Below are 25,252 nucleotides of genomic sequence, written 5' to 3'. Positions count from 1 at the left end.
ATAAAGACAACAATACATTTTTCGTTAAATACATTGGAATCAGGAAGCAAGCCATAGAGCAGGAGTTCCCAAACTGTGGTCCGTTGACTACTAGAGGTCCATGAGCTTCATTCCAGTGGCCCAGAGTGTATCCACATTAAATATTCACATTGGTTTTTAATTGTATTTTTCTTGCTTCTTTTATTTGTTATATTATATGGAATGCAAATTCTGTGGAATGCAAATTGTAAGAAATAAAAGAAATGAAAGAAGCACAAAGACAATTAAAAATCATGCAACATCTGGCACAGCACATTACAATTGCTACAACAAGCAGAAAAATCATTAAGTGGTCCACCAAGACTATCAACAATTTTCAAGTGGTCCATGGAGGGGAAAGTCTGGGAACCACTGCCGTAGAGCTAGTTGGACTCATGGGGTGGTATCCAATGGTGACTCTCCACTAATGGAATGAAATCCATAAGCAGAACAGGGAGGAAGATCATTTTCAGCAGTGCAGCCCCTTCTCATCGCATGAGAGGCTATCAACCCTCTCAAACAGAGTGTGGGACATAGCAGGGGGTTGGAAGATTATCAAAAAACATGTTTCCTCTCTGTTCCGCTGACAGATTCCCTTCCATACAAAAGTGTGAAAGGTTTGCCGAGGAAGATAGAATGATTGCAGGGAAGTTCAGTAAGTTATTCACGTCAGCCTTCATTGCAGAAGATGGTGGACAGATAGCCTACCTGCTTTTTTCATCTTAAGAACTAAATCAAATAGGGGTGACAAGATGAAATTCAAGGACTAATTGACAAATTAAACATTGGCATGGGTCCATATGGCATACACCTGAGAGTTCTTAAAGAACTCAAATATGGAATTATTGATCTTCTATCAAAAATATGCAACTTGTCACTGAAATTGGCCTTCTTACTGATGAAGGATTGGAAAGTAACCAACAGAACATTGATTTTTTTAAAAGGGAGCGAAAGGGGAGCCAGGAAATTACAGACCTGTTAGCCTAACATATGTCCTGTATAAATTGATGGAAACTATTATTAAAGCTAGAATTATTAAGCATATAGAACAGAGATGGATAACCTTTGGCCCTTCATATGGTGTTGGACCACAACGTCATCCCCAACCATTGGCCATGCTGACTGGGGCTGGGGGTAGTTAGAGTCCATATGAAGGGCCACAGATTCCCCACCCCTGATATACATGCTGAGAATGAATCGGCAGGTTTTGCAAGCAACTCCTGCCACACTAACGTTTGCTATTCTTAGAGTGTGGCAATAGGTATATAGATAGTGATGATCCAGTAAACATGAAATACTTAGATTTCCAAAATGCCTTTGACAAAGGTCCTCACCAATGACTCCTGAATAGATTTAGTAGAAAACAGGTATTCTCATAGATCTAATGGAAGAACAGACAGCAATGTGTTGGAAAAAATGCATTCTCATATTGGATGTAAGTACATATATATGGAGACTAGTGTTGTTACATTTATTCATAGATTATCTGAGTATAATAACATAACATTAGAAGAGCCCTGCTGGATCAGGCCAAAGGCCATCTATTCCAACATAATGTTATCAGAGCAGGCAACTAGGTGCCTATGGGAAGTCTGCAAGCAGGACCTGAGTGCAACAACACTCTCCCCACTTAGAATCCCAAGCAACTAGTACTCAGAGGCATACTGCCTCCAATAGTGAAGATAGAACATAGCCATCGTGGCTAGTAGCCATTGATAGCTTTATTCTGCATGAATTTGTCTGATCATTTGTTAAAGCTGGTGGCTAATGGCCAAGTCATCTGATCATCTGTTAAACCTGGTGGCTGATGGCCAGGTTGGTGGCCATCGCTGCATCTTATGGGAGCAAATTCTTAACTATGTGCTGTGTGAAGTAGTACTTTCCTTTGTCCTGAATCTTCCAGCATTCAATTTTGTTGGATGGACACAGGTTATAGTATTATGAGAGGAGTGAGGAATGAGGTAGCTAACTTTGCAGATGACACCCAGTTATTAGGGACGATTAAAAACCTGAGCAAACTTTGAAAAACTCCAAAAGGTTATCTCCAAAATGTGTGAATGAACAATGGCAAATAAAGTTCAGTGTAATAAGTTAACAGTGATGCACATTGTGGCAAAAATATCCTAACCGCATCTTCACTGATGGGGTCTGAACTTGTGATGATTAACCAGGAAACAGATCTTGAGGTTTTGATGGATAGGTCAGTGAAAATATCAGCTATGTGACAGCAGTGAAAAAAGCCAATCCCATGCTAGGGATTATTAGGAAATGGTTTGAAAATAAAAGAGCCAGTATTGTAGTGAAGGTTATAAAAGCTTGCCGAGGGGGTATGACCAAGTGGATCCAGGGTGTAGTTAAGTGTTTTCTTGTGGTAGGGAGGGGCCTGGCTGCCCTGAAAGAGGCTGTGATCCAACCACTCCTGAAAAATCCACTGTGGATCCATTGGTTTGTGTCAATGACCACCTGGTCACAAATACCCCCTTTTTCAGGAAGTTGATTCAAGAGAGTTGTGTTGCAAATACTCCTGAATGAATCAGATTATCTTGCCCGTTTCAGTCAGAGTTCAGGCCTGGTTATAGGTCTTGGTCACCCTGATGGATAACATTTATTGGAAGAAAGACAGAGTGAGTGCAACCTGTTGTTCTTACCTGATCTCTCAGCAGCTTTTGATGCCATTGACCATGGTATCCTTCTGAGCCAGTTTAGTGAGATGGGTATTGCAGGCACTGTTTTGCAGTGGCACTCATCCTATCTCCAGGCTCAGTTTCAGAGAACAGCATTGGGTTATTGTCTTAGAGCCCCCTGGCAGGGTGCCACAGGGAACTGTCTTGTTCCTGATGTTGTTTAACATCATTATCAAGCCACTGGGAATGATCATTAGGATATTTAGGGTGAGATGTGAGCAATACACTAATGAAACCCAGCTCTCTTTCTCGGTAGTACCTGAATCAGAATCCAGTGTCTGGATTCGGTAGTGGGCTGGGGTCGGGCCAACAAGTGGATTTTGCACCCTAGTGAGTAGGTGATTCTCAAGTCTGAATAACTGGTCAATTGCTTGCTTTCAGTAGGGTCATACTCTCCCTGAATGAGCAGGTTTATAGTCTGGGACTGCTCCTGGATCTATCTTTGTCGCTAGACGCCATGGGTGACCTCAGTGACTAGGAGTGTATTTTACAGCTTTGGCTGGTAAGAGATCTGTGGCTTTTTCTGGGCCAGAATAGCCTGACTACTGTTATCCATGTGTTGGTAACTTCCAGGCTGGAATACTGCAATGATCTCTATGTTGAGGTGCACTTCCACCCAAAAGGAGCCCAGGGTGGAAAAAAACAAGTGATAAAACATTAAAGAGATCTTACAAAAGATCTTAAAAACAAACAGATGCAGACTGGGAAGGGTGGGATATAAACTTAATAGAATATAATAATATAATATTGTAATACCTTTATACAAATATATGATGTGGCTATATTTGGAATACTGTGTACAGTATTTGGAGCACATTTCTGAAAAACAATTGACAAAGGTGGAGGTGGGGGAGATATATGATAGAGGCTAATAAAATTAAGCATGGGATGGAGAAATGTTAAAAGGTAAGTTTTGCTTCCTATATCCTAACAGTAGGACTTGAGATCACCCAACAAAATTGATTGACAGATTCACAATAGAAAAAGGTAGCTCTTTGCACAGTGGTTCCAAGTAATTTATGGAATCTTCTAACACAAGATATGGTGATGGCTGTGAGTTGATAGATTGCTTTAAAAGGAGGTTAAATAAAGTCATAGAGAATAGGGTTTAATATGACTTAGCCATAGTAGATTTTCCAGGTTCAGAGGCAGTATGCCTGTCAATATTGGCGATGAGGGACAGCAGACCCCATTGGAGTGCTATTAGTTTCATGGCCTGCTTGTTGGCTTCCTGGAAGCATATGGCTGGCCACTGTTGGGAGTAGGATGTTGGACCTCAATGGACCTTTGGCCTGATCCAGCAAGGCTCTTCTGATGTTAAAGCAGTCTTCAGCTCATGCTGTATGAGGACTGGGTGGTCTTTTCTGTCAATGTTTTTGACAGGAGATTACAGGAAATTTGAAGGTTATTGTTGTTTTTAATCAACTATAAAGCACCTCAAAACTTTCTAGATACTTTACAGGGATTAAAAAGCAAGATAGAGTCTATCCACAGGCACACAATCTTATAGGCATGATACAAAAGGAAGAAATGAATGGGGAGATAAAACAAGCAAACTTGAGTACTACTAGTTATTAAAGTTACAAAAAGTGATACAAATGTTCTACTAGTAACTGGTGAGAATTGCTGCTGATCAGTCAGTTTTGGGAGAGAATGAGCCAAATGGCAGGTTGGCTCTAGCCAGGCTTATGAAATAGTCCTCAAGGTCTCACATGTCCTTCTGATTCAGCCAGGTGGAAATGGTTGCTAATGGAAACATGCTTGAGGAAAGGAGAAGCCTGATGGCCACTGCTCCCCCTGCCAGGAACTGTTTCTCCTCTCTCACACACAGCCAAGGATAGGCAATTGTGTAGAAAAGCGGCTAACAAATTTAATAAATAAATAAATTTAAAGGAAAACATACATTCATGATTTGGAAGTCCTCTTGCTCTGTATTGTGTCACCAACAGATAACACCCATCCAGCAAGTCTTCTGACAATATTACCAGAAATGTAATGCCAAAAGATAAAGCAGAGCCAAAATATTCACTTGTAAAGCTGCTTCTGATCGCTTCACATGTTTGCCACGATCCTGTTAAAGTTAGTTATGAGTAAGTTCTACTGAAGGTAAACATTTGAAAGGAACATAATCACAATAAACTATAGCTGGATTGGGGCCATTATGTTTTTCCTACACAGAGATAGTAGCACTGAATGAAGAAAGAAGTGCGCACTATCTGTTGTGAAGTGCGGTCTCAGTGTACACTTAGGAAGTCCTAGCAAATGGTAACAGCATTTTGAGCAAACAGATTCCCGGGGGGGGGGAGGGCATTGCTCAGTATTAGAGCATCTGCCTTGCATGCAGAATCAAGTTCAATCCTCAGCATCTCCAGGTACAGCTAGGAGAGAACCCTGCCTGAAACCCTGGAGAGCCACTGCCGATCAGTGTAGTCAGCACTGAGCTAGATGGACCAATCATCTGACTTAGTATAAAGGCAGCTTCCTATGTTTCTATACATGGTGAAGTTGCTTAAACATTCCCCTCTTACAAATGCATATGAGTGCAATACCTTTCTTTTGTTCTCCCAGCCGTGTTAAAAGTTATCTAGCACCAAATAGGGTTTTTCTAAAGAACTTTATATTTAAAAAGCAACAACAACACATACATAATTTAGCCAAGTCTTCCTTTGAAACTATATGTCAGTAGGTTCAAAATGCTCCAGAGTTTTCAGCATATGGGTAAAAGCATTCTGATGATGATTTAAGCATTTGGTTGTTAGGGAGGTCACTGTTCAGATGAATGAGTCAGTTAAGGATTCCTCTGCCTGCTATGGCGGTTTTTTTACTTCAAGCTAAATAACTCTTGTTTATTCCCAAGGTATAGATCCTTTGTTTTTTAATAGCTGGTCTTAGTGCAAGGAGATACATGAGGGCATAAGGAAATAATGATACCCTGGTAACTGGAAAGCACCTTTAGTGAGGGCTGCTGTCTCATCATGTTCATGTCACTGTAAACCTTATTGTAGCTATTATCAATGTGGACTCATAGTGACATGAACGCCACAGTAGTTCAGTGTTTGCAGTGGCTTCTTGTAGCCTTCTAAGCACTACTCAAGGCCTATCTTGAATTATAAAGCCATAAATCATTTGTGTACCTAAGGTGATTTCCTTCTTCTTCATATTGCATTACATTTTCTAAAACTGATGAAGAAGACAATCCAGTCCATTCCACCCAAGTGCCAGGTCTATGCAAAAACAGCCATTAGAAGGGTATTCATAGTTTCTGGCTCACAATTAAGCAGTTCCCTTACATGGGATATTCATCAATGCCAAGAGCCGGAACATTTCCTCAGATTACTACAAAGCCACTATTTGGAATTGGTTTTCACTGGCTGTTGAGCAAAAAGAAGACAGTAAAGAGATAATTCAATATTGTTAAAATTATTCTTTATGCTTTTGGGTTGTTGTTTTTTAAAAATGTTACTTTTGGAATGGGCTTAGAATGTAAATATCCCCATTTCCCATAGTTTGGACTTTGTTATTGTTTGTCTGTATCCACCCCAGTTCCAGCTTTATAATGATTCACTATCGGCACAATTCTTAACCACTTCTACTCAGAAGTCCTATTGAATTCATTGTGGCTTACTCCCAGTAAAGTGGGGTTAGGATTGCACCCTGAGTCTTTTTTATTATTATTATCTTTTACTTAATACTTTTTTACTGCAATGCATAACCTACAAAGTGTCTTCTGCATTGCTTACTCAAAATAAGAGAAATATGTTGCCTTAGTCCTTCAACAACTTTTTGTCCTGTATAATTAAAAAGTCACCCTTGCCCAAAAACCAATCTGCACGCAAAAACAGAATTTCTGCAACCCAGTTGGATCGACCAACCATTCAAGAGGCTGCAGTACCCATGACAGGAGGCTGTCAGAGCTGAGAGTCTTCCACCTTCTTAGGTAAGGTGGAAAATGGACTGGGTTTCAGACTGAATAATCCAATTCTGTCCTGCTCATCTTTCCTATATATCGCAAGGGGAGGGAGGGACTATGAGCACAGTGTTGGAACAGAGCCTTATGTTGTGCTCTTATGTCCCTAGTCATGGCACACTAGCTGGAGAGCCATTCTAATCCATATATGACAAAAAGAGGACCATGTTGCCATGTTTATAAGCTCCAGGTTTTGTGAAACTGCGCCTCCAAAGAAGAGGTTCTTTTTCCAGCACCTTGCTGCACTCAGTCTTCTTTTCAATAAGAAAAAAATAAATTAATTGTTCATCTTAGTAAACATATCCATTGTTTCATTGAGCATTAAAGAAACATGGGATTCCAGCTTCTGTGATGTTGATTTATCTGACAATTCTACGCTCAACAGTTATTGCACATAATCATCACATGTGCAGAATTGTTCCCTATAATGTATCCTACAAAGTTTATTCCTAGTGTCACAAATGTGTTGAATTCTACAAGAATCATGAGTTATGCATAGCTGAATCTTATCCTATTTAGGAGATCATCTTCAGACTCCAGTCAGCTAAATTGTGCATATTGTTTTCAATAATCTAGCCACTTTGAATATCCAGTCTAAACCTCCAAAGCTATTCATAATGCACCTTCAGAGTTTATACTATGTCTCAAACCCAGGAGAGCAGCTGTCAGTCGGTGTCAACAGTAGAGAGCTAGAAGGACCAATGGTCTGATTCAATATACCTATGTTCCAAGAAGTTACTGAGTTAGCCATGGATCTAGAAGACATGGCTTGAGGTCCTACATGAACTCCTTGATGGCATTGACACAGAAGTACTGTTTTTCCCCATTATAAAATAGAACTGATAATGAGTTCCTTAGGAATTTTTGAAGCTTTCTTAATACTAAGTCAAATCGCTGCCCTCTTACTTTTCCTTGAACTCTTTTAACTAAAAGTGCCCTGGATTAAACCTGGCACCTAATGCATACAAAGCTATCCTTCTTAAGCTATGGTCCCTGCCTCTTCACAGGGTTGTTGTGAGAGTGAACACAGTGTCATTTTCACAGGATGATTATGAGGGAGAGCACAATAAATACTATGAAGCTTCCGGCAGATTAAAAAGTGCTACATAAGCAAATGATGGACATTCAAAGTGTAAATCTCTTCATTCAAATTTTGTTGTTAATATCAATAACCTTCAGAGTCAAAAAGTGTCTGTCCCAGTGGAGGGGATTTTTTTTCCCCTTCAAGTATTTGCTAGCTACCTACCCTATACCCTCAGTACGTGAGGCCTGCAGGATATATCAACCAACTCATGTCTAGAAAATGCTGTGAGCTATTTAGTAGTCAGCTGTATTAACCTAATAGGTTTGTTGATGCAAGCCAAAGTTCAAAACACCTGTTGGACTGTCACAGCAATAATGTACTAAAATAGATTTTCAAGTTGAAATTTATTTTACAAGCGGTTTTCTTCATGAGCGAGCAAATAAGCCAGATGTTTTTGTACCAAGAACCTGAGAAACAAAAAAGAGTCACAAACTATAGGGTACTTTCACAATCTGCCTCATACAAATTCTGTAAGCGTACAGCAAGATGGGGACCAGGTGGTGGACAAAAGTGGATGATCGTGCCAGATTTCTTTTTTCTTTTTTTAATAATGTTTTTATTGATTTTGGGTAGAACAGAATACAAAACAAGAATAACTTATACAACAAGAGAAAATAGTGCAAAAGGAGTTGTTGTACCTATAATGCTCTAGGGAGGTAAGCTTATATTAAATGGTTATTGTCCTGAATTGTTTTCCAGATAATTATCCCAATGTGGACCGCCAAATCTGACCTGCCAGATTTCTTGTGGGAATATGTGTATAACACTTGACTCACATGGGCTAGTTTCAGCCCAAGGGACTACTTGCAAATCTCTTGTCATTTGAGCTGCAGAAGCAACTAATAGATTCTTCTAAAATGTGCTAGTAAAAGAAACACACTAATACACACTTCCCAACAAATTGTAACACTATTTTCTAGAAGGCTACGCATCATACAATGCAAAACTTGAGCTCTAGCAAGGGTGAATCCTTTATTCCTTGCCATGATCTGGAATAACCTCTAAACCAAAAGTTCTCACTGGTGGTGGCGGCAGTGGTTGTTGTTGCTGTTTGTGAATATTTTCAGCAGCATCAAAATGTACATCTACTTATGATGATTTTGAGGAGGGATGTGTGATTGATTCAAAGTTGTTCACCAGTTCTGAAGGTATTGCCCTAAGTCTGAATTGTCTTGTTTAACTGAAACAAAATTATCTGATTTGGGGAAGAACCATGCACATACTTTGCATGCAGAAAGTCCCAGGTTCAGTCCCTGGCATCTCCAATTAAAACAATAAGGTAGCTGGTGATGTAAAAGGCCTCTACCTGAGCCCCTAGAGAGTCACTGCCAGTAAGATTAGAGAATATTGGCCTACGTGGACAAATTATCTGACCTGGTATACAGATAGAGTTGTATTTTTTTTAAAAAAAACAGTTCTGTGTTCTAACTCCTCTCTTTTGGGGGCAAATACATCTCACACATCAGGTAATGTTATCTAAGTTATATGCACTAACATGAATATAGGATATTTTGATTCAAAACTGTGGGTTGGAGCCAGACTTAGTCATGCTTAGAGAAGACCCATTGAAATCAGTGGGTATATTCAAAGCATGACTTCCAGAGCAATCCAAATTTTAGATAGCCAGGGTAATTTATGTCAGGGTAAATTACGCTGATGTAATTTGCCCATGTTACAAATTCTGTTCAGGAGTAGGGCAACTGCCGGCTGAGCTGTCCTGAACCTGGTGGAGGCAAAACTCTATTTTAGAGTTTGAGTTATACCATCATTTTTGCCAGTGTAACTTCCACTGCCTTGCTAGGTCATGTGACTGAGGTGAATGGAGTGTGGAATAGGGATAAGTCTCCCCCTGCCCTGTCCCATCCCCAACACGTCCCTTACTGGGGACATAGCCCGGCCTTGGCTCAGCCAGTTTTGATGGAACTGGTTGGACCCCAGCTGAGTTGAAATGGAGGAGTTGCACTGGTGTATCTCCAGCTGAGCAGTGAACATAAGAAGAGTCTTCTGGATCAGGTCACTGGCACATCTAGTCCAACATCCTGTTCTCACAGTGGCCAAGCAGATGCTTACAGGAAGTCCTCAAGCAGGACCTGAGTGCAAGAACACTGTCCCTTCCTGCTGTTTCTAGCAACTGCTATTGAGAAGCATGCTGCCTCTGACCATGGAGGGAGAGCATAGCCATCATGGCTAGTAGCCATTGATAACCTTATCCTCCATGAATGTGTCTAACCATCTTTTAAAGCCATCTAAGTTGGTGGCCATCATTCCCTCCTTAAATTTCATAGTTAACTATCTGCTGCATGAAGAAGCATGTTCTTTTGTCTGTCTTGAATCTTCCAGCATTTCGCTTCCTTAGATGTCCATGAGTTCCAGCGTTATGAGAGAGGGAGAAAAACTTTTCTGTATCCACATTCTCCATGCCATGCATAATTTTATACACTTCTATCATGTCACCTCTTACCTTTTTTCTAAACCAAAAAGCCCCAAATGCTTTAATTTTCCTCATACAGGAGTTGCTCCATCCTCTTTATCATTTTGTTTGCCCTTTTCTGAACCTTTTCCAACTCTACAGTACCTTTTTTGAGGTGAGGCAATCAGAAATGTATGCAGTATTCCAAATGTACTGACATCATAGATTTGTATAATGACATTACAATGTTGGCAGTTTTATTTTCAATTCCTTTTCTAATGATCCTTCGTATGGTGTTTACCTTTTTTACAGCTGTTGCACATTGGGTCGACATCTTCATCGAGCTATCCACAACGACCTCAAGCTCTCGTTCCTGGTCATTCACTGCCAGTTCAGACCCCATAAGTGTATATGTGAAATTGAGTTTTTTTCCCCCAACACGCATCACTTTACATTTGCTTACATTGAATTACATTTGCCATTTTACCACCTGTTCACTCAGGTTAGGGAGCACTTTGCAATCCCTTTTTGTTTTAGTGATCCTGAACAATTTAGTATCATCAGCAAACTTGGCCACCTCACTACTCACCCCTCTAGATCATTTACAAACAAGTTAAAAAGCACAGGTCCCAGTATTGATCTTCAGGGGGCTCCACTTTACATCACTTCACTGGGAAGTTATTCCTAGTCTCTGCTTCCTATTTCCTAGCCAGTTCCTGATCCACAAGAGGACCTCACCTCTTATTCCATGACTGCTAAGCTTACTCAGGAGTCTTCGGGTGAGGTATCTTGTCAAAAGCTTTTTGAAAGTCCAAGTACACTATATCAACTGGATCACCTCTAGCTATATACTTGTTGACGCTTTCAAAGAACTCAAATAGGTTAGTGAGACAGGATTTACCCTTGCAGAAGCCATGCCGGCTCTGCTTCAGCAAGGCTTGTTCTTCTATATGCTTGGTTATTTTATCTTTAACAATGCTTTCCACCACTTTTCCCAGAAGAGACATTAAGCTAACTGGCCTGTAATTTCCAGAATCTTCCCTGGATTCCTTTTTACAAATTGGTGTTACGTTGGCCACTTTCTAGTCCTCAGATATGGAGGCAGATCTTAAGGACAAGTTACATATTTTTCTTAAAAGATCAGCAATTTCACATTTGAGTTCTTTGAGAACTTGAATGGATGCCATCCCTACCCAGCAATGTGTCAATTTTTATTTTGTCTATTCAGCTTAGTACTTTATCTCTTGTCCCCATCTGCCAGTTCCTCAGACTCCCTTCCTGCAAAACTTAGTGCAGGCACAGGGATCTTCCACTGTGAAGATAGATACAAAGAATTCATCTAGCTTCTTGCAATCTCATCTTTTAGCTTGCCTTTGACTCCCTTTTCATCAAAGGGTCCAGCTGCTCCCTAGGGATAAGGGACTTCAGCTGTTGTAGCCCCACCTATTCCAAACTCCACTTATCCTAGCAGATCTTGGGTTTTGATTGCTCCCTAAGCCCAGATCTATCACTATGTTTTTCAAAAAAGAATATTAATTTTTAAGTCAAGTTTGACACTGCTGTGCAAATGTATTTATGTATAGGGTCTGCTAATGCTATTCAAGCAAGAAGGGTTAGATAAGTCCTTACAGACCATCAGCCGTCTAAGTTTATAATACTGTTGTAACTAGCAGAGATTCTGAATACAGTAGAAGTGGCTTTGTAATTTGCCAGATTTTGAAAGTAGCAAATTATTATTAACTATTATTCACGGCTTTAATAATGAGTGTTAAGTAGGAATGATAAAATGCCAGTTAACAGATCTAGTATGTTAAAAGCCAGCTGCTTGGGATGGTTTGGGGCATACCGATTTTTTTTTTTTTTTACTGTAACTGTAAATGGAGAAAAAGCAGGCCTGCTGTTGTGGAGTTAAGCAGTGTCAAATAAATGTTGTTGACTACCAGTTGGAAAAGTTCCTAAACTACTAGGATCAAAATATTGAAGGAAATATGTTACCTGGCCAATAACATCTCTCGGAGGTGGGCAATGTATAAAACAGGCCTAAAATGGTCCATCAACCATAATCTGTTCTCACCGGCCAGTTCTTTTCTGATGGAGATGATAGACAATGGGTTCTCTTGGTCCCTCTGTCTTTTAGAATATTATGCTATTACTCTTTGTAGGAGGATGCTGGATGTGTAAAAAATTTTCTGAAGCAAATCTTATTCTGCTGGTTACTTCAATTAACACAAACGTTTAACTTATGTAATTGTGTTCTTTGTAGCTGTTGATAACACAGACACCCCTTGTAGGTGTATTTTTCCATTTTCAAATAAGAGACAAATAACTATGTTTGAGTCAAATCATTTGGATGATTGGAACCCTGAAATACTTGTAAACTTAAGGCTAAAGTTTTAATCTAGGCTAAAGCTCCACGTTTTCTTGGATGAATCAGACTTATCTAGACCCTTTTCAATCAGGCTTCAGGCCTGGTCATGGGACAGAGACTGCCTTGGTCGCCCTGCTTGACGACCTACGCTGGGCATCAGACAGGGGGAGTGCATCCCTATTGGTGCTGCTGGACATCTTGGCGGCTTTCGATACAATCGACCATGATATCCTGCTGGGCTGTCTAACTGGGATGGGATTGGGAAGCACTGTTTTACGGTGGATCCAGTCCTACCTGATGGACAGGACCCAGAAAGTGGTGCTGGGAGACTACTGCTCAACCCCCTGGCTGTTCGCATATGGGGTACCGCAGGGTTCCATTTTGTCTCCCATGCTCTTTAACATTTATATGAAACCACTGGGAGAGGTCATCCGGAGATTTGGAGTACAATGTCATCAATATGCTGATGACACTCAGCTCTATCTCTCCCTATCACCTGATCGCAGGGAGGGAGTGCTCATCCTAAACCATTGCCTGGAGGCTGTGAAGGGCTGGATGTGGGCTAACAAACTGAAATTTAATTCAGACAAGACGGAAGTGTTGCTGGTCAAGGGGAAAAATGTTCCAGGGATAGGGTTGCAACCTATTCTGGATGGGGTTGCACTCCCCTTGAAGGAGCAGGTCCGCAGTTTGGGAGTCCTCCTGGATCCTGCCCTGGTGCTTGAATATCAGGTGGCTGCGGCAGCCAGGAGTGCTTTTGGCCAGCTCAGACTGGTCTACCAACTGCGCCCGTTCCTGGAAGCAGTTGACTTGGCCACAGTGACACATGCATTGGTGACATCGAGACTTGATTACTGTAACGCACTCTATGTGGGCCTGCCTTTGAAAACGGTTCGGAAATTACAGTCGGTTCAAAATGCAGCAGCCAGAATGTTAACTGGAGCACAGCGCAGGGAGCATATCACCCCTGAGCTTTATCGACTCCACTGACTCCCAGTTTGTTTCCGGGCTCAATTCAAAGTGCTGATTCTAACCTTTAAAGCCCGAAACAGCCTTGGACCAATGTACCTGAGGAACAGCCTATACCAGCGTTTCCCAACTAGTGGGCCACCAGATGTTATTGGACCACAATTCCCATCCTTCCTGACCATTGGCAATGCTGGCCGAGGCTGATGTGAGTTGTGGTCCAACAACACTTGGTGGCCCACTAGTTGGGAAAGGCTGGGACCTGCCTCGGATTTAAGATCATCTGCCTCTAGTCTCCTCTGCGTGCCTGGAATGATAAATGTTAGACTGACAGGCACACGGGAGAGAGACTTTTCAGCTGTGGCCCCCAAGCTTTGGAATACCCTACCCCAAAAGCCCACTGTGCTCCCTCCCTGATGGTTTTCCGGACACTTCTGAAAACGATCTTGTTCCGGACAGCCTTTGGGAGGGACTGGGGGTAGAGCCTGACACTGATTTTATGCCTTCTATTTTTACCTCTGTAGTACCTTCAGTATCACTCCCTATATATGTGTGTGTATATATATATGTGTGTGTGTGTGTATATGTGTGTGTATATATATAATTGCATTTTATGTATTTTAATATATTTTAATGTTTTTGTGATCTTTATTGTGTACAATTTTTTATGTACATGTTCGATTTTATTGTGAGCAGCCCTGAGTGTCCTATTATAGGGTAGAAGGGCGGGATAGAAATATTTTAAAGAAAGAAAGAAAGTATCATGGAGGTCTACAGAGTCACACAGTGTAATGAGATCTAAAGGCCAGACTAGATAACTGAGGCTAAGAGTTCTACTATATAGAGTTCTCTTGCAATAATAGTTGTACTGCAGTATTGAAAACAGAAATTTTTAAAAGTAAGAGGAAATACACATTTTTCTCTCTACTCTTCCAGAAAGAAAAACAATCCTGATCATTTTTCTGCCCCAGATGCAGGCAACTTCTAAAGAGTCTTGAATGAGCAATTACACCTTGAGGTTGAAACCTGACACATGCATTTCTCAAGCCTATGATTCAGTATTTCTACACCCAGTGGGGGCTGGGAAAGACTCTGGGTTCCCCAAAGATTGTCAGAGCCTTCCAAGGGAGAAAAAAAGTAAATCAGACCCTGCCATGTCTAATCTGAAAAACAGGGATCAAATGAACCCTTTCTTACAAGTTAGAATTTTGGCTGTCTTAATACATTGCAGTAAAGTAGCAAGACACTAGCCAGCGTGACTCCCTGATTTATTTTTCTCCCTTAAAATTCAGTTCTTAACCACCAAATCCCCAAAGTTAGGATTACTGGATGTTATAGGCTAGAAGAGAATGTGTGAGAGCTTAGCAGCAGGAGCAGCAGACTCAGGTGAAAAATTCAGTGACAAGGAACAAATGTGCCCTTTCCTTTATTTCTCTGCCAAAGTCCTGAATATAGAACTGTAAATGTCACTTTTAAACCTTGTTATCCTGCATCCACTTGCTGTTCTACTCATAGTTTCTTCTGAATCACTCTTTCAAGGGAACCTACATAGCATTATAGATTAGCACAGGACAGGGCTTTGGTTAAAACTCTTGGAAGTAGCTGAATTGTCATCTGCATTTCTAATCAAAGATGAATGCTTTTATTGCAGAGCTCAGAAAACAATTGCTGAATACTATTACAATGAATATTTTATTTATTTATTTATATCCCGCCCTTCCTCCCAGTAGGAGCCTAGGGCAGCACTGTCGTTGTAGGGTAATATTACTATCCTTGCTTTAAGGATAGGGAATTCTTTACAAAGCTGTTGGAGAGACTGGTATCTAGGACCCTAAGAACAGATCCAGTTAATTGGTATAAATGCCACTGATAAAAAAAAATAAAAAGTATGTTTTTATTATTATCAGATTTTAAAGGAGGCCTAAACCGTTTCACAGATGGATTATACACAATCAACTATATAGTGTTTCTGCTATCATATTTGCAAGAACAGTGGGCTGAATGTGGAATGTGGCATTTTGCATAGTCAAGCAATGGCAGTGTGCCAGAACAATTCAATTTATAATTAGAAGTGAATATTTCTGTATCATAAAATGTAAAGAAAATACATAAATCAGGGCTAGGCTGGTGGTCTCCATTAGCACAAGGGAAGATATCTAAATTCACTACCCCTTCCCATCACACACATACACAGTTGAATCACTTTGGGGGTAGCTTGACCATTTCAAGCACAGGAGATTGAGGGAGTGACCATAGGCTTTTGGAGTCTGATTATTACATTGCTGCCAGATGATTAGCATTTTATGAGAGCCACATGCAAACCTGCATTCAGCAAGTCTTCGTTTTGGGATGACCCTGTCATTAGGCAAAATGAGACAACTGTCTCAGGTGGTAGATGCTGGAGCACAGCAGCGGCAGCCCTCTCACCGTTCCTCCTTAAAAAAACCCATCATTTGGAGGACAAAGTTGGGTATGCTACGTGGCCTGTGCTAGGCCCCCTTATCTAGACTGTTGCCTCAGGTACAGTGAAGGACACTATCATGCCATCTTTGTTGAAATAGATTCAGCTGCCAATCCAGTCAGCTTCTTTACATGTAATGGGGGGAAGCCATCTTGTCTTTCACATTAGGCAGCAAAATGTCTTGAACCATCCCAGGAGAAAGGACAACAATGCCATTCTTGGGATTTCACAGCCAGTATGCCACAGAGTTGGATATAGGTGTTTAAAATAGGTTCACTTGGAAACTGTGAAATCCTAAACTATGATCATGTATTGGTGTGGGCATTAGGTACAGTAAGTATAGGAAAATTCAAGATTTGATTACCTGTTTCGTAGCCCTTGCTTGAAAATGCTGCTCATGTTTTTCTGTAATGCCAGTCATACCCTAGCTCAGGCATGCATATGCCATGGCATTGACATAAAAGAAAATCTTGGATTATCTCCAGTGTCATTCTTCGTATCAGTCAGCTGTCATTGATCATCTGTACTTCCACTCAGAAATACGCCATTTCTGAAAAATGCTGTCATTATTCCACTTAATGTGCAATAATATAGATCCTTCAGAAAATATTGGAAGAACACTGAAAAATATGATGTCATTCAGAAGCTTTAGTAGCCCCCCAGAAACGGTATAAAACCCAACTCATGAGCCTTTCCCTCACCATTTTTTTTAAATGGATATTTATTTATTTATTACATTTATATACCGCCCCATAGCCGAAGCTCTCTGCGCAGTTTACAACAATTAAAAACATTAAAAACAAATATACAAGTTTAAAAACATATTTTTTTAAAAAAAAACAATTTAAAAACACATGCTAAAATGCCTGGGAGAAGAGGAAAGTCTTGACCTGGTGCCGAAGAGATAACAGTGTTGGCGCCAGGCGCACCTCGTCAATTCGATCATTCCATAATTTGGGGGCCACCACTGAGAAGGTCCTCTCCCTTGTTGCCAAACTCTCAGCTTTCCTCACAGTAGGCACCCGGAGGAGGGCCTTGGATGTTGAGCATAGTGTACAGGTGGGTTCGTGTCGGGAGAGGCGTTCTATCAGGTATTGTGGTCCCAAGCCGTGTAAGGTTTTATAGGTTAAAACCAGCACCTTGAATCGAGCTCGGAAACATGCAAGCAGCCAATGCAAGCGGGCCAGAATTGGTTTTATATGTTTGAACCGTCTGGTCCCTGTTACCAATCTGGCCGCTGCATTTTGCACAAGCGGCAGTTTCAGAACCATCTTCAAAGGCAGCCCCACATAGAGTGCATTGCAGTAATCTAACTTGGAGGTTACCAGAGCATGGACAACTGAAGCCAGGTTATCCTTGTCCAGATAGGGGCATAGCTGGGCCACCAACCGAAGTTGGTAGAAGGCACTCCGTGCCACTGAGGCTACCTGAGCCTCAAGTGACAGAGATAGTTCTAGGAGAACCCCCAAGCTATAAACCTGCTCCTTCAGGGGGAGTGCAACCCCATCCAGGACAGGTTGGACATCCACCATCCAGTCAGAAGAACCACCTACTAACAGCATCTCAGTCTTGTCTGGATTGAGCCTCATTTTATTCGCCCTCATCCAATCCATTGTCACAGCGAGGCACCGGTTCAGCACATTGACAGCATCACCTGAAGAAGATGAAAAGGAGAAATAGAGCTGTGTGTCATCAGCATACTGATGGCAACGCACTCCAAAACTCCGGATGACCGCACCCAATGGTTTCATGTAGATGTTGAACAGCATAGGGGACAGAACTGACCCCTGCAGAACCCCATACTGGAGAGTCCAGGGTGCCAAGCAATGTTCCTCAGGCACCACCTTCTGGAACCAACCTGCCAAGTAGGAGCAGAACCACCGCCATGCAGTCCCTCCCACTCCCAATTCAGCCAGTTTTCCCAGAAAGATATCATGGTCATTGGTATCGAAAGCTGCTGAGAGATCAAGGAGAATCAACAGAGTCACACTCCCCCTGTCTTTCTCCCAACAGAGGTCATCATGCAGGGCGACCAAGGCTGTTTCCGTGCCAAAACCAGGCCTGAAACCTGACTGAAATGGATCCAGATAATCGGTCTCATCCAAGAGTGTCTGGAGCTGGCCTGCCACCACTTGTTCAAGGACCCTGCCCAAGAATGGAACATTTGCCACCGACCTATCATTATTAAGATTTTCTGGGTCCAGGGAGGGTCTCTTCAGGAGTGATCTCACTACCGCCTCTTTCAGGCAGCCAGAGACCATCCCCTCTCGCAGAGAGGCATTAATCACTTCCCTGACCCAGCCAGCCCTGATAACTTTTATTAGCCAAGAAGGGCAAGGATTGACCACAGAAGTGGTTGCACGAACCTGTCCAAGCACCTTGTCAAGGTCCTCAAGCTGTACCAGCTGAAACTCATCCAAGAAATCAGGACTCTGGGTACCTCACTTGATTCACCTGCTGTAGCACGAGTCTAAGTCCTGGCAGATGCTAAAGATTTTATCCTGAAGTGCCTAGCAAATTCATTACAGCAGGCCTCAGATGGTTCTCCCATGTCCCTGGGGCCAGCGTGTAATAGCCCGCTGACAATTCTGAAGAGCTCCGCTGGGCAGCAGATTGATGATTTGATAGTGGCAGCAAAATATTGTTTTTTTGCTGCCATCACTGCCCCTAAATACAGCTTACCATAGGCACTTACCAGTGTGTAATTGCATCCATTAGGAGTTTGGCTTCATCTGCACTCAAGCCATCTCCTGTAGCGTTTCATTGCTCTCAGGTCTGGGGTATACCATGGAGCCGTACGAGCTCTACACAGGAGAGGGCGCTCAGGAGCGATCATGTCAACTGCCTGGGCCATTTCTGTATTCTACAGTTCAACCAGGGTGTCGACAGGAGCTCCAGCCCTATCAGCCGGAAAACTCCCCAAAGCCCTTTGGAAACCATCCGGATCCATTAGTCTGTGTGGACGGACCAACTTAATAGGTCCCCCACCCTTGCAGAGGGGAAAAGCCACTGTAAGTCTAAACTTCAGCAAGATATGACTTGGGTAATCCACTTCTTAGCATCTGGTGAGGAAAAAGAATTCCTATTGTGGCAAAAATTAGCTTTGGGAATAACAGTGGTTACCAGCTGCATAAACAGCACTCACCCGACGGCATTGTTCCTTGGGAGTGCCTAGATTCTCATCTGATCAGTGAAAATCTGTAATTAATATTGCATTTTGCAAACGTTTCCTTTTAACAAAACAAGCAGGCCACTAACTTGCTTTATGGAAGGAGAGGGAGCTGGATAGGATTCTATAAGGTGATGAGCAGTTCCTTAGAAGTATAGAGTACTTTAAGCTCCTGCTGGAATCGGTGTGTGGTGATCTTGCAGGAGATGACCCTGTATTCATTAGAGAGAGAGGAAAGGCCTCCTCTTACAAATTAACTATGCTGGGTAGCGGGAACTGAGAGAGATCACAAGCTCACAGGGTGTATTCTATACCCTGTAGGATTGAGCTTGTAGTTTTGTCAGTGCCCTGGTCTATTTCAGGATTTTTTTCTTTATTTCAGCATTTTCAATAGGAGTGTACACATCTGTCTTTATACCCAGCAGCTTTCCTGGCCCACAACAAATCCTCTGAGTTTCCCCAACCAAGCTCAGTGGGATCTCTGTCAGCTGCAAGATTTATGTCATCTTTTTCAATCCTGAGAACTGTTCCTTAAGCTTTTCACATCTGGATTTAATTGGAAAGACATTAAAAGACATTAAGTGTGCTAGAAAAGCATATTTTCGGATCTTTATAGACACTTCCATTAAAGGAGCTAACAGAGATTGAAGTGGGATGCAGACAAATCATCAGCCGTTATCAGGAACAAAATTGCACTGCTAACTGCTTCACAGCAGTCACTCATGAAGACCCTGGGCCTGTTTCTGACCTAACTCACTCCAGTGTAGATCAGGAACAAGGCACAATTGAACAAACATTATGCTTTTGTAAAATAGAGCACACTTGGGCATTTTTCATTTTCAATTTGTCTCATCTTGAATCACCTTGATGAACAGTGTTGAGAGGGAAACAAACAGGACCTCATTGGTCATAAATGTAGGCAGAGTGGATAGGCCTGCTTTGTATGATCATAACACACTGCACTGACCCATTATTGCAAGCCAAGGTAATGGTCATCTTTAGCTAGATAGATACACACACACACACACACACACTTGCATATCTTTAGGCCATTATTCATGGTCAGTACTCTCATCCATAGCTTAACATGTTGTCCAATGCATACATGGAACTCCCACAGGAGTGTAGTTGTGGGGGGGGGTCTCAGGGGGTCTTAAACCCTTTACTTTTTTGGGAGCAGGGTCCCTGTGTCTCCTGCATCCTATGTGCCAATTAGCATGAAAGGAGAGTGTGTTAGCCATCAAGAAGAGTCTTCTAACATGCTTTCTTGTCCTTTCCTGTTGATTGGAGCCAACCAGAGTGAAAGGAGGTGAGTCAAACACTGAGAACAGTCTTCTTAGGGCTAACACTTTCCTCTTTCATGCTTATTGGTTCCTAGGCATTAACAAGGATCTCATTTTCAACTCCACAGCAAAAAAAGTGAGGAGGGAGCATGGCTGTGACTAACATGAAGGGACCCTGCACTTCTGAATTTGCCACTACACGGCTGAACTCCCAAAAATGCTCCATTAACTTCAGGAGGGAGAAGTTCTGCAGTGTAAACTTATTTGTGTACCTAAAACTACCCAGTCCATTAACATAAATGGGAAACATACTCAAGTTTAACAGATTGGAGTTTGTGCACAAAGTAACAGGGGCTCAAGGTACAGGTATGATAATATATATAATTTAATTAATTAATAATAGGTAGGCCAGTGAGAACTGAGTCCGAAGCCTTGATCAGCCATGAATTTTCTAGCTTGTCTTGAACAAGTTATTCTCATATTTATAACATAAAATGGAAATGTATTTCCTCAAATAATTGTTGTGAAAGAAAATGAGATAATTATTGTAAAAATCTTCATCCACTTTAAGCCACTGCATTGATAGAGATAATTATAAGTATCAACATTCTCTTGCATATTGTGTATCAGGGGTAGCCAATGTGGCACTCTCCAGATGTTGCTGGAATACAACTCTGTTCAGCCTCAGCCAGCATGACCAGTAGTCAGGGATGATGGGAATTGTAATCCAACAACATCTGGAGGGCATCATGTTCACTACCCCTATTATCCATCACTGTAAAAAGTTTAATCTGGAACTAGATCTTCACAGAAAGTCATTTGCAGTGAGTAAAATCGTGTGTTGCTGTTTACAAATAATCTAAGGTGCCTGGCTCTGTGTAGACTGACTGGCAATTTAATGTAAAGGTCTTTTTATGTGGGAGAATGGCCATGTAATCCTTCTTTCCTTGTTCTTAATATATTCTTAAAATAAATGTGATATTCAAAGGCTTGTTTCTAGTGCAAAAGCATCTGTAGCTAAACAAATAGACCTTTGAAATAATATCCTGCCTGTCTTTAAAGTAGAAAATTGTGGGGGGGGGGTGTTCCCTTTTTATCTTTCAATAAAAGCAAACAAATAGTGCAAAATCTTCCTCTGTAAACCATCCCAGCAAAACAAATGGATTTGCTTTATGGTCATCCATCTACTTGGAGTGAGGGGGCGGGGGTTGAGTTGCATTCATTATCTAGAGCACATTCACATGAGCTTCATTTACAAAGTTCCTTCCTCAGAGATAGTTCTCTTAGTTAATATCCTGCCTCCACATACACAGACAGCACATCAGGGGTTGGAAGAGGATGGGGTGAGGATAAGAGGTATTATAAAAATAATATTGTTAATGTTTCACCATGGGATTACAGAATGTCAGGACTAGCTCTACCATTAGGTAGGGTGAGGCAATCACCTCAGACAGTAGATGGTGAGGGCAGAGGTGACAGCCACACAACTGTAGCCCCTTGACCAAACCCTTCTATTGGAGAAGAGAGCTACATACAGTCCTAACTGGAATATTCTTTATGTCCAAGAATCTACTGGTAGTGAGTGGACACTTACAGCTGCATACATGATAATTAAGAATCCATGTGCTAAATTACCGGTGCTTGGTAATTTAGCACTTGGATAAGAATAGTCTGTCTAAATGAAGTAAGTAAATAAGTGGCATGAAATATAAACCTGGAATCTTGACTCTAATAATAATATACCTTTTATTTTTAACTACAAGGTAATAAGCAAAAGAAAAAAGTAAAAACAGCTACCCCACATTAACCATAAATTTAGGGTTGTTTCACTTAAGATATTTTCTACTACACATGAGTAGTTACAGCTGTCCTTGGCACACATTTAGGCTGACAAGTTAAGGTATGAATCAGATAGTCATGGTACAGCTGGCAGCGCTCCCTGTGTTTGCAATGGCTGGATACATTAACACCACAATAACAGGAATTGTTGCCAGGCATATTCACGATAAACCAGTCCACACATTATATTTCTCCACATGAGCGTTTCTTTGGAACCACTTTAGTTTAAAGCAAAACCTCTTATATGAACTAGCCTTTTGCTATTCAGTATGAGGCTAAGTCTATTTGGGCACCCCTTGCGTCCTCCTGGGACTGTACCACTTCAGAATGCAGCTGAGGGGTGGCATGATTGAATGTTTTTAATATGTTTTAAACCTTTTTTTAAAAAAAACAATATGTTTTAACCTTTTTTTAAAAAAGATGTCTTGAAAGCTTTTTAAAAAATGTTTTAAAATGTTTTGTTTTAATGTATTTTAAAGTCAGAGTGGTAAGCGGTGGTAACCCAGCTCATGGCCGGAGTTCAATTCCAACAGAAGGAGGAAGTCGAATCTCCGGTAAAAGGGGTCGAGGTCCACTCAGCCTTCCATCCATCTGTGGTCGGTAAAATGAGTACCTGGCATATGCTGGGGGGTAAAGAAAGGCCGGGGAAGGAACTGGCAAACCCACCCCATATATAGGGTCTGCCTAGTAAATGTCACAAGACATCACCCTAAGAGTCGGAAACGACTTGCACTATAAGTGCGGGGACACCTTCACCTTTACCTTTAAAGTGTTTTTAGTGCTTTTGTTTGCCACCCTGGGCTCCTGCTGGGAGGAATGGTGGGATATAAATCAAATAATAAATAAATAAAAATAAATAAAATGTTCCCCCATAGATAAAACTGGCACGTCAGGGAGGTAGCTAGGCTAGAGTCCTTCTATAACTAGAATGGATGAGAAAAGACCAAGCTGTAGCCAGTCTGTTTCTGCATTGTGGCCTAAGGTACATAAAGCAGTAATTATTAATTTATTTTGCTCATTCATTTAATTACTTAATTAACTTGTTAGTCACTTAATAGAAAAGAAAGAAGTGTCTAAGGGACTTAGAAAAATTAAGAGCCGAAGGCGTAGTATAGAAGCAATCAACAGTACATTACAGTAAAACTATTACAAAACCCATAAAACAGACCCAGCAATGGCATATCTACAGCAATTTCACTGAAGCTAAACTTTTCTGGATCTGATTGGTGCCTGGATGAGAATGGCTATTTGGGATCTCTCTGTATGTCACCTTGAGCTCCTGGAGGAAAGGGATGGATATATATTATATAATTAATTGCCCCATTTGAGTATCATGTGCATACTTCGACATATGTGTACATGGTTCTCCATTACAATGAATGCAGCTGCCCTTGGTCAAAGAGTTCATCAGATTGCGGGGAAGTGTACAGACAGTTTTGATGAACAGCCAAGTCTGATGCAACCTAATTTAATCAAAATAAAATTCTGCAGACAACTTTTTTTTTTGCTTAGAACTACTGCTTCAAGGATTTTATTTATTTTATTACATTTATATCCCAGCTTTCTTCCATCATGGACACAAAGATGGCATGTATATGGTTCCCAGGAGGTCTTCTATCCCAGTTCTTCCATCCCACTTAGCTTCAGCAAGGTGGTGGCTTTTTCAAGGTATATGCCCTGGCTATTTGTCTGCTGACACAGGGCAAAATGCCCAATGTCAGAGTAAAAAGGCTAGGAAGTCAATAAACACAACTGGCTTTTTTTTTTTTACTTTTGCTTTTTTATTTGTTTGGGGTTGTTGTTTTTTGCTGTGGCCTAATACTAAAAATTCCATAAAATTCATTTAAAATATATGAGAGCTAAAGACACTGCTTATTAGAGGTGGAGGGTGCAGGAAAATCAAATCAATCTTTCTAAAACAAAAAAGTGGGTAGAAGACATTCCAGACTGATGCAGCTAGAAAGCCTGTTTGTTCTTAACACATTGCAAAAAGTGGTTCAAGAACACTTAATCCTTGCTTAAAGTTCCCCATGATGCCAACAATCAGCTTGTGCCTGCAGAGATTATATGCCATGTAAATGTTAGCTTCATAGGATAATGTAGCCTGAAGCAAGTACTAAGCAGCACACTCTTTTTCTTAAATGTTTTTAATGTTGGATTTGTCAATCTGTACTTGAACAGAAGTCCGAATGCATTCACTCTCTCCCTGCTCCCCTTTTGTCTCCTTTACAGGGACAGCTATTACCCATATCCCAGAGCATACTGTCGAAATAACCCTTTGTGCAGACATTAATTCCTTTTCATGTAAATTACATGAGTTAATCAGATTAATATACATGGGGCAGAACAAGCTGGGGGGGAAAGGGCTTAAGTCAGGTAATTAAGACTTGCATTGTGCAGTGTGAATAATCATTCTGAAATTCAGTTTTTAAACAGATGTTGACCCATGGTCTGTGTGAAATCTAACCAACTGGGGATGGTAGTGGCTGGTTACAGAAGGAGGTTAAAGATTCCTTACTGAAGTCAGTGGTTGTGAATTCAGGTTACAAAAGAGTTTGCCAATTAAGCCACATTTTCTGGTTGGTCTTTTAACAGCACAACTCTATATAGGTTTATACTTCCAGGTAAGTTAGTATAAAATTGCAGCCTAAGCATGCTACTTGGCAACTGGAATCTTGAAACCATGCAAAAAGGTACAGATTGTAATTGCCAGTATCATGAGTATATATCTTTACAGTTACATAAGAAATATTGAGTGTACACTATAGAGCAGGATAAAAAATAGAGATGTAGGAGGTATATGGATGCTATTCATGAATTATAGACCCAAAGGGTACTTTCATACATTATGAACTGATGTTCTGCAGAATATCTAGGCTTGGTTTCATGATTGCTGGAGAATGATTGAACTGTGCAGTTCAGGACAAGTCCTGATAATCAACACCCGTATCAGCAACCTGTAGACTTCAATTAATTAATATATGTGGAATCCATAAACATGGA

The 25,252-nt window shown here is 41.1% G+C and overlaps 1 protein-coding gene across 5 annotated transcripts in view; it reads left to right on the top strand.

Moving 5' to 3' along the window:
• Positions 1–25,252, top strand: part of STAU2 (staufen double-stranded RNA binding protein 2) — a 248,775-nt gene that overhangs the window by 203,910 nt on the left and 19,613 nt on the right. Inside the window, exon 14 of one of the 5 annotated variants that reach the window (XM_061601448.1) lies at positions 17,972–18,068. The exons of the other annotated variants lie outside the window; for them this stretch is intronic. Coding sequence (XP_061457432.1) covers positions 17,972–18,034 — 63 coding nt within the window. The 3' untranslated portion in view covers positions 18,035–18,068. Of the gene's footprint in view, positions 1–17,971; positions 18,069–25,252 lie in introns of those variants that run through there. 5 annotated transcript variants of the gene reach the window in all.

Source organism: Rhineura floridana, chromosome 1, assembly GCF_030035675.1.
Source record: "Rhineura floridana isolate rRhiFlo1 chromosome 1, rRhiFlo1.hap2, whole genome shotgun sequence".
Lineage (NCBI taxonomy): Eukaryota > Metazoa > Chordata > Lepidosauria > Squamata > Rhineuridae > Rhineura > Rhineura floridana.
Note: the sequence above shows the minus strand (reverse complement) of the source record. Positions and strands in the feature narration are given on the sequence as shown.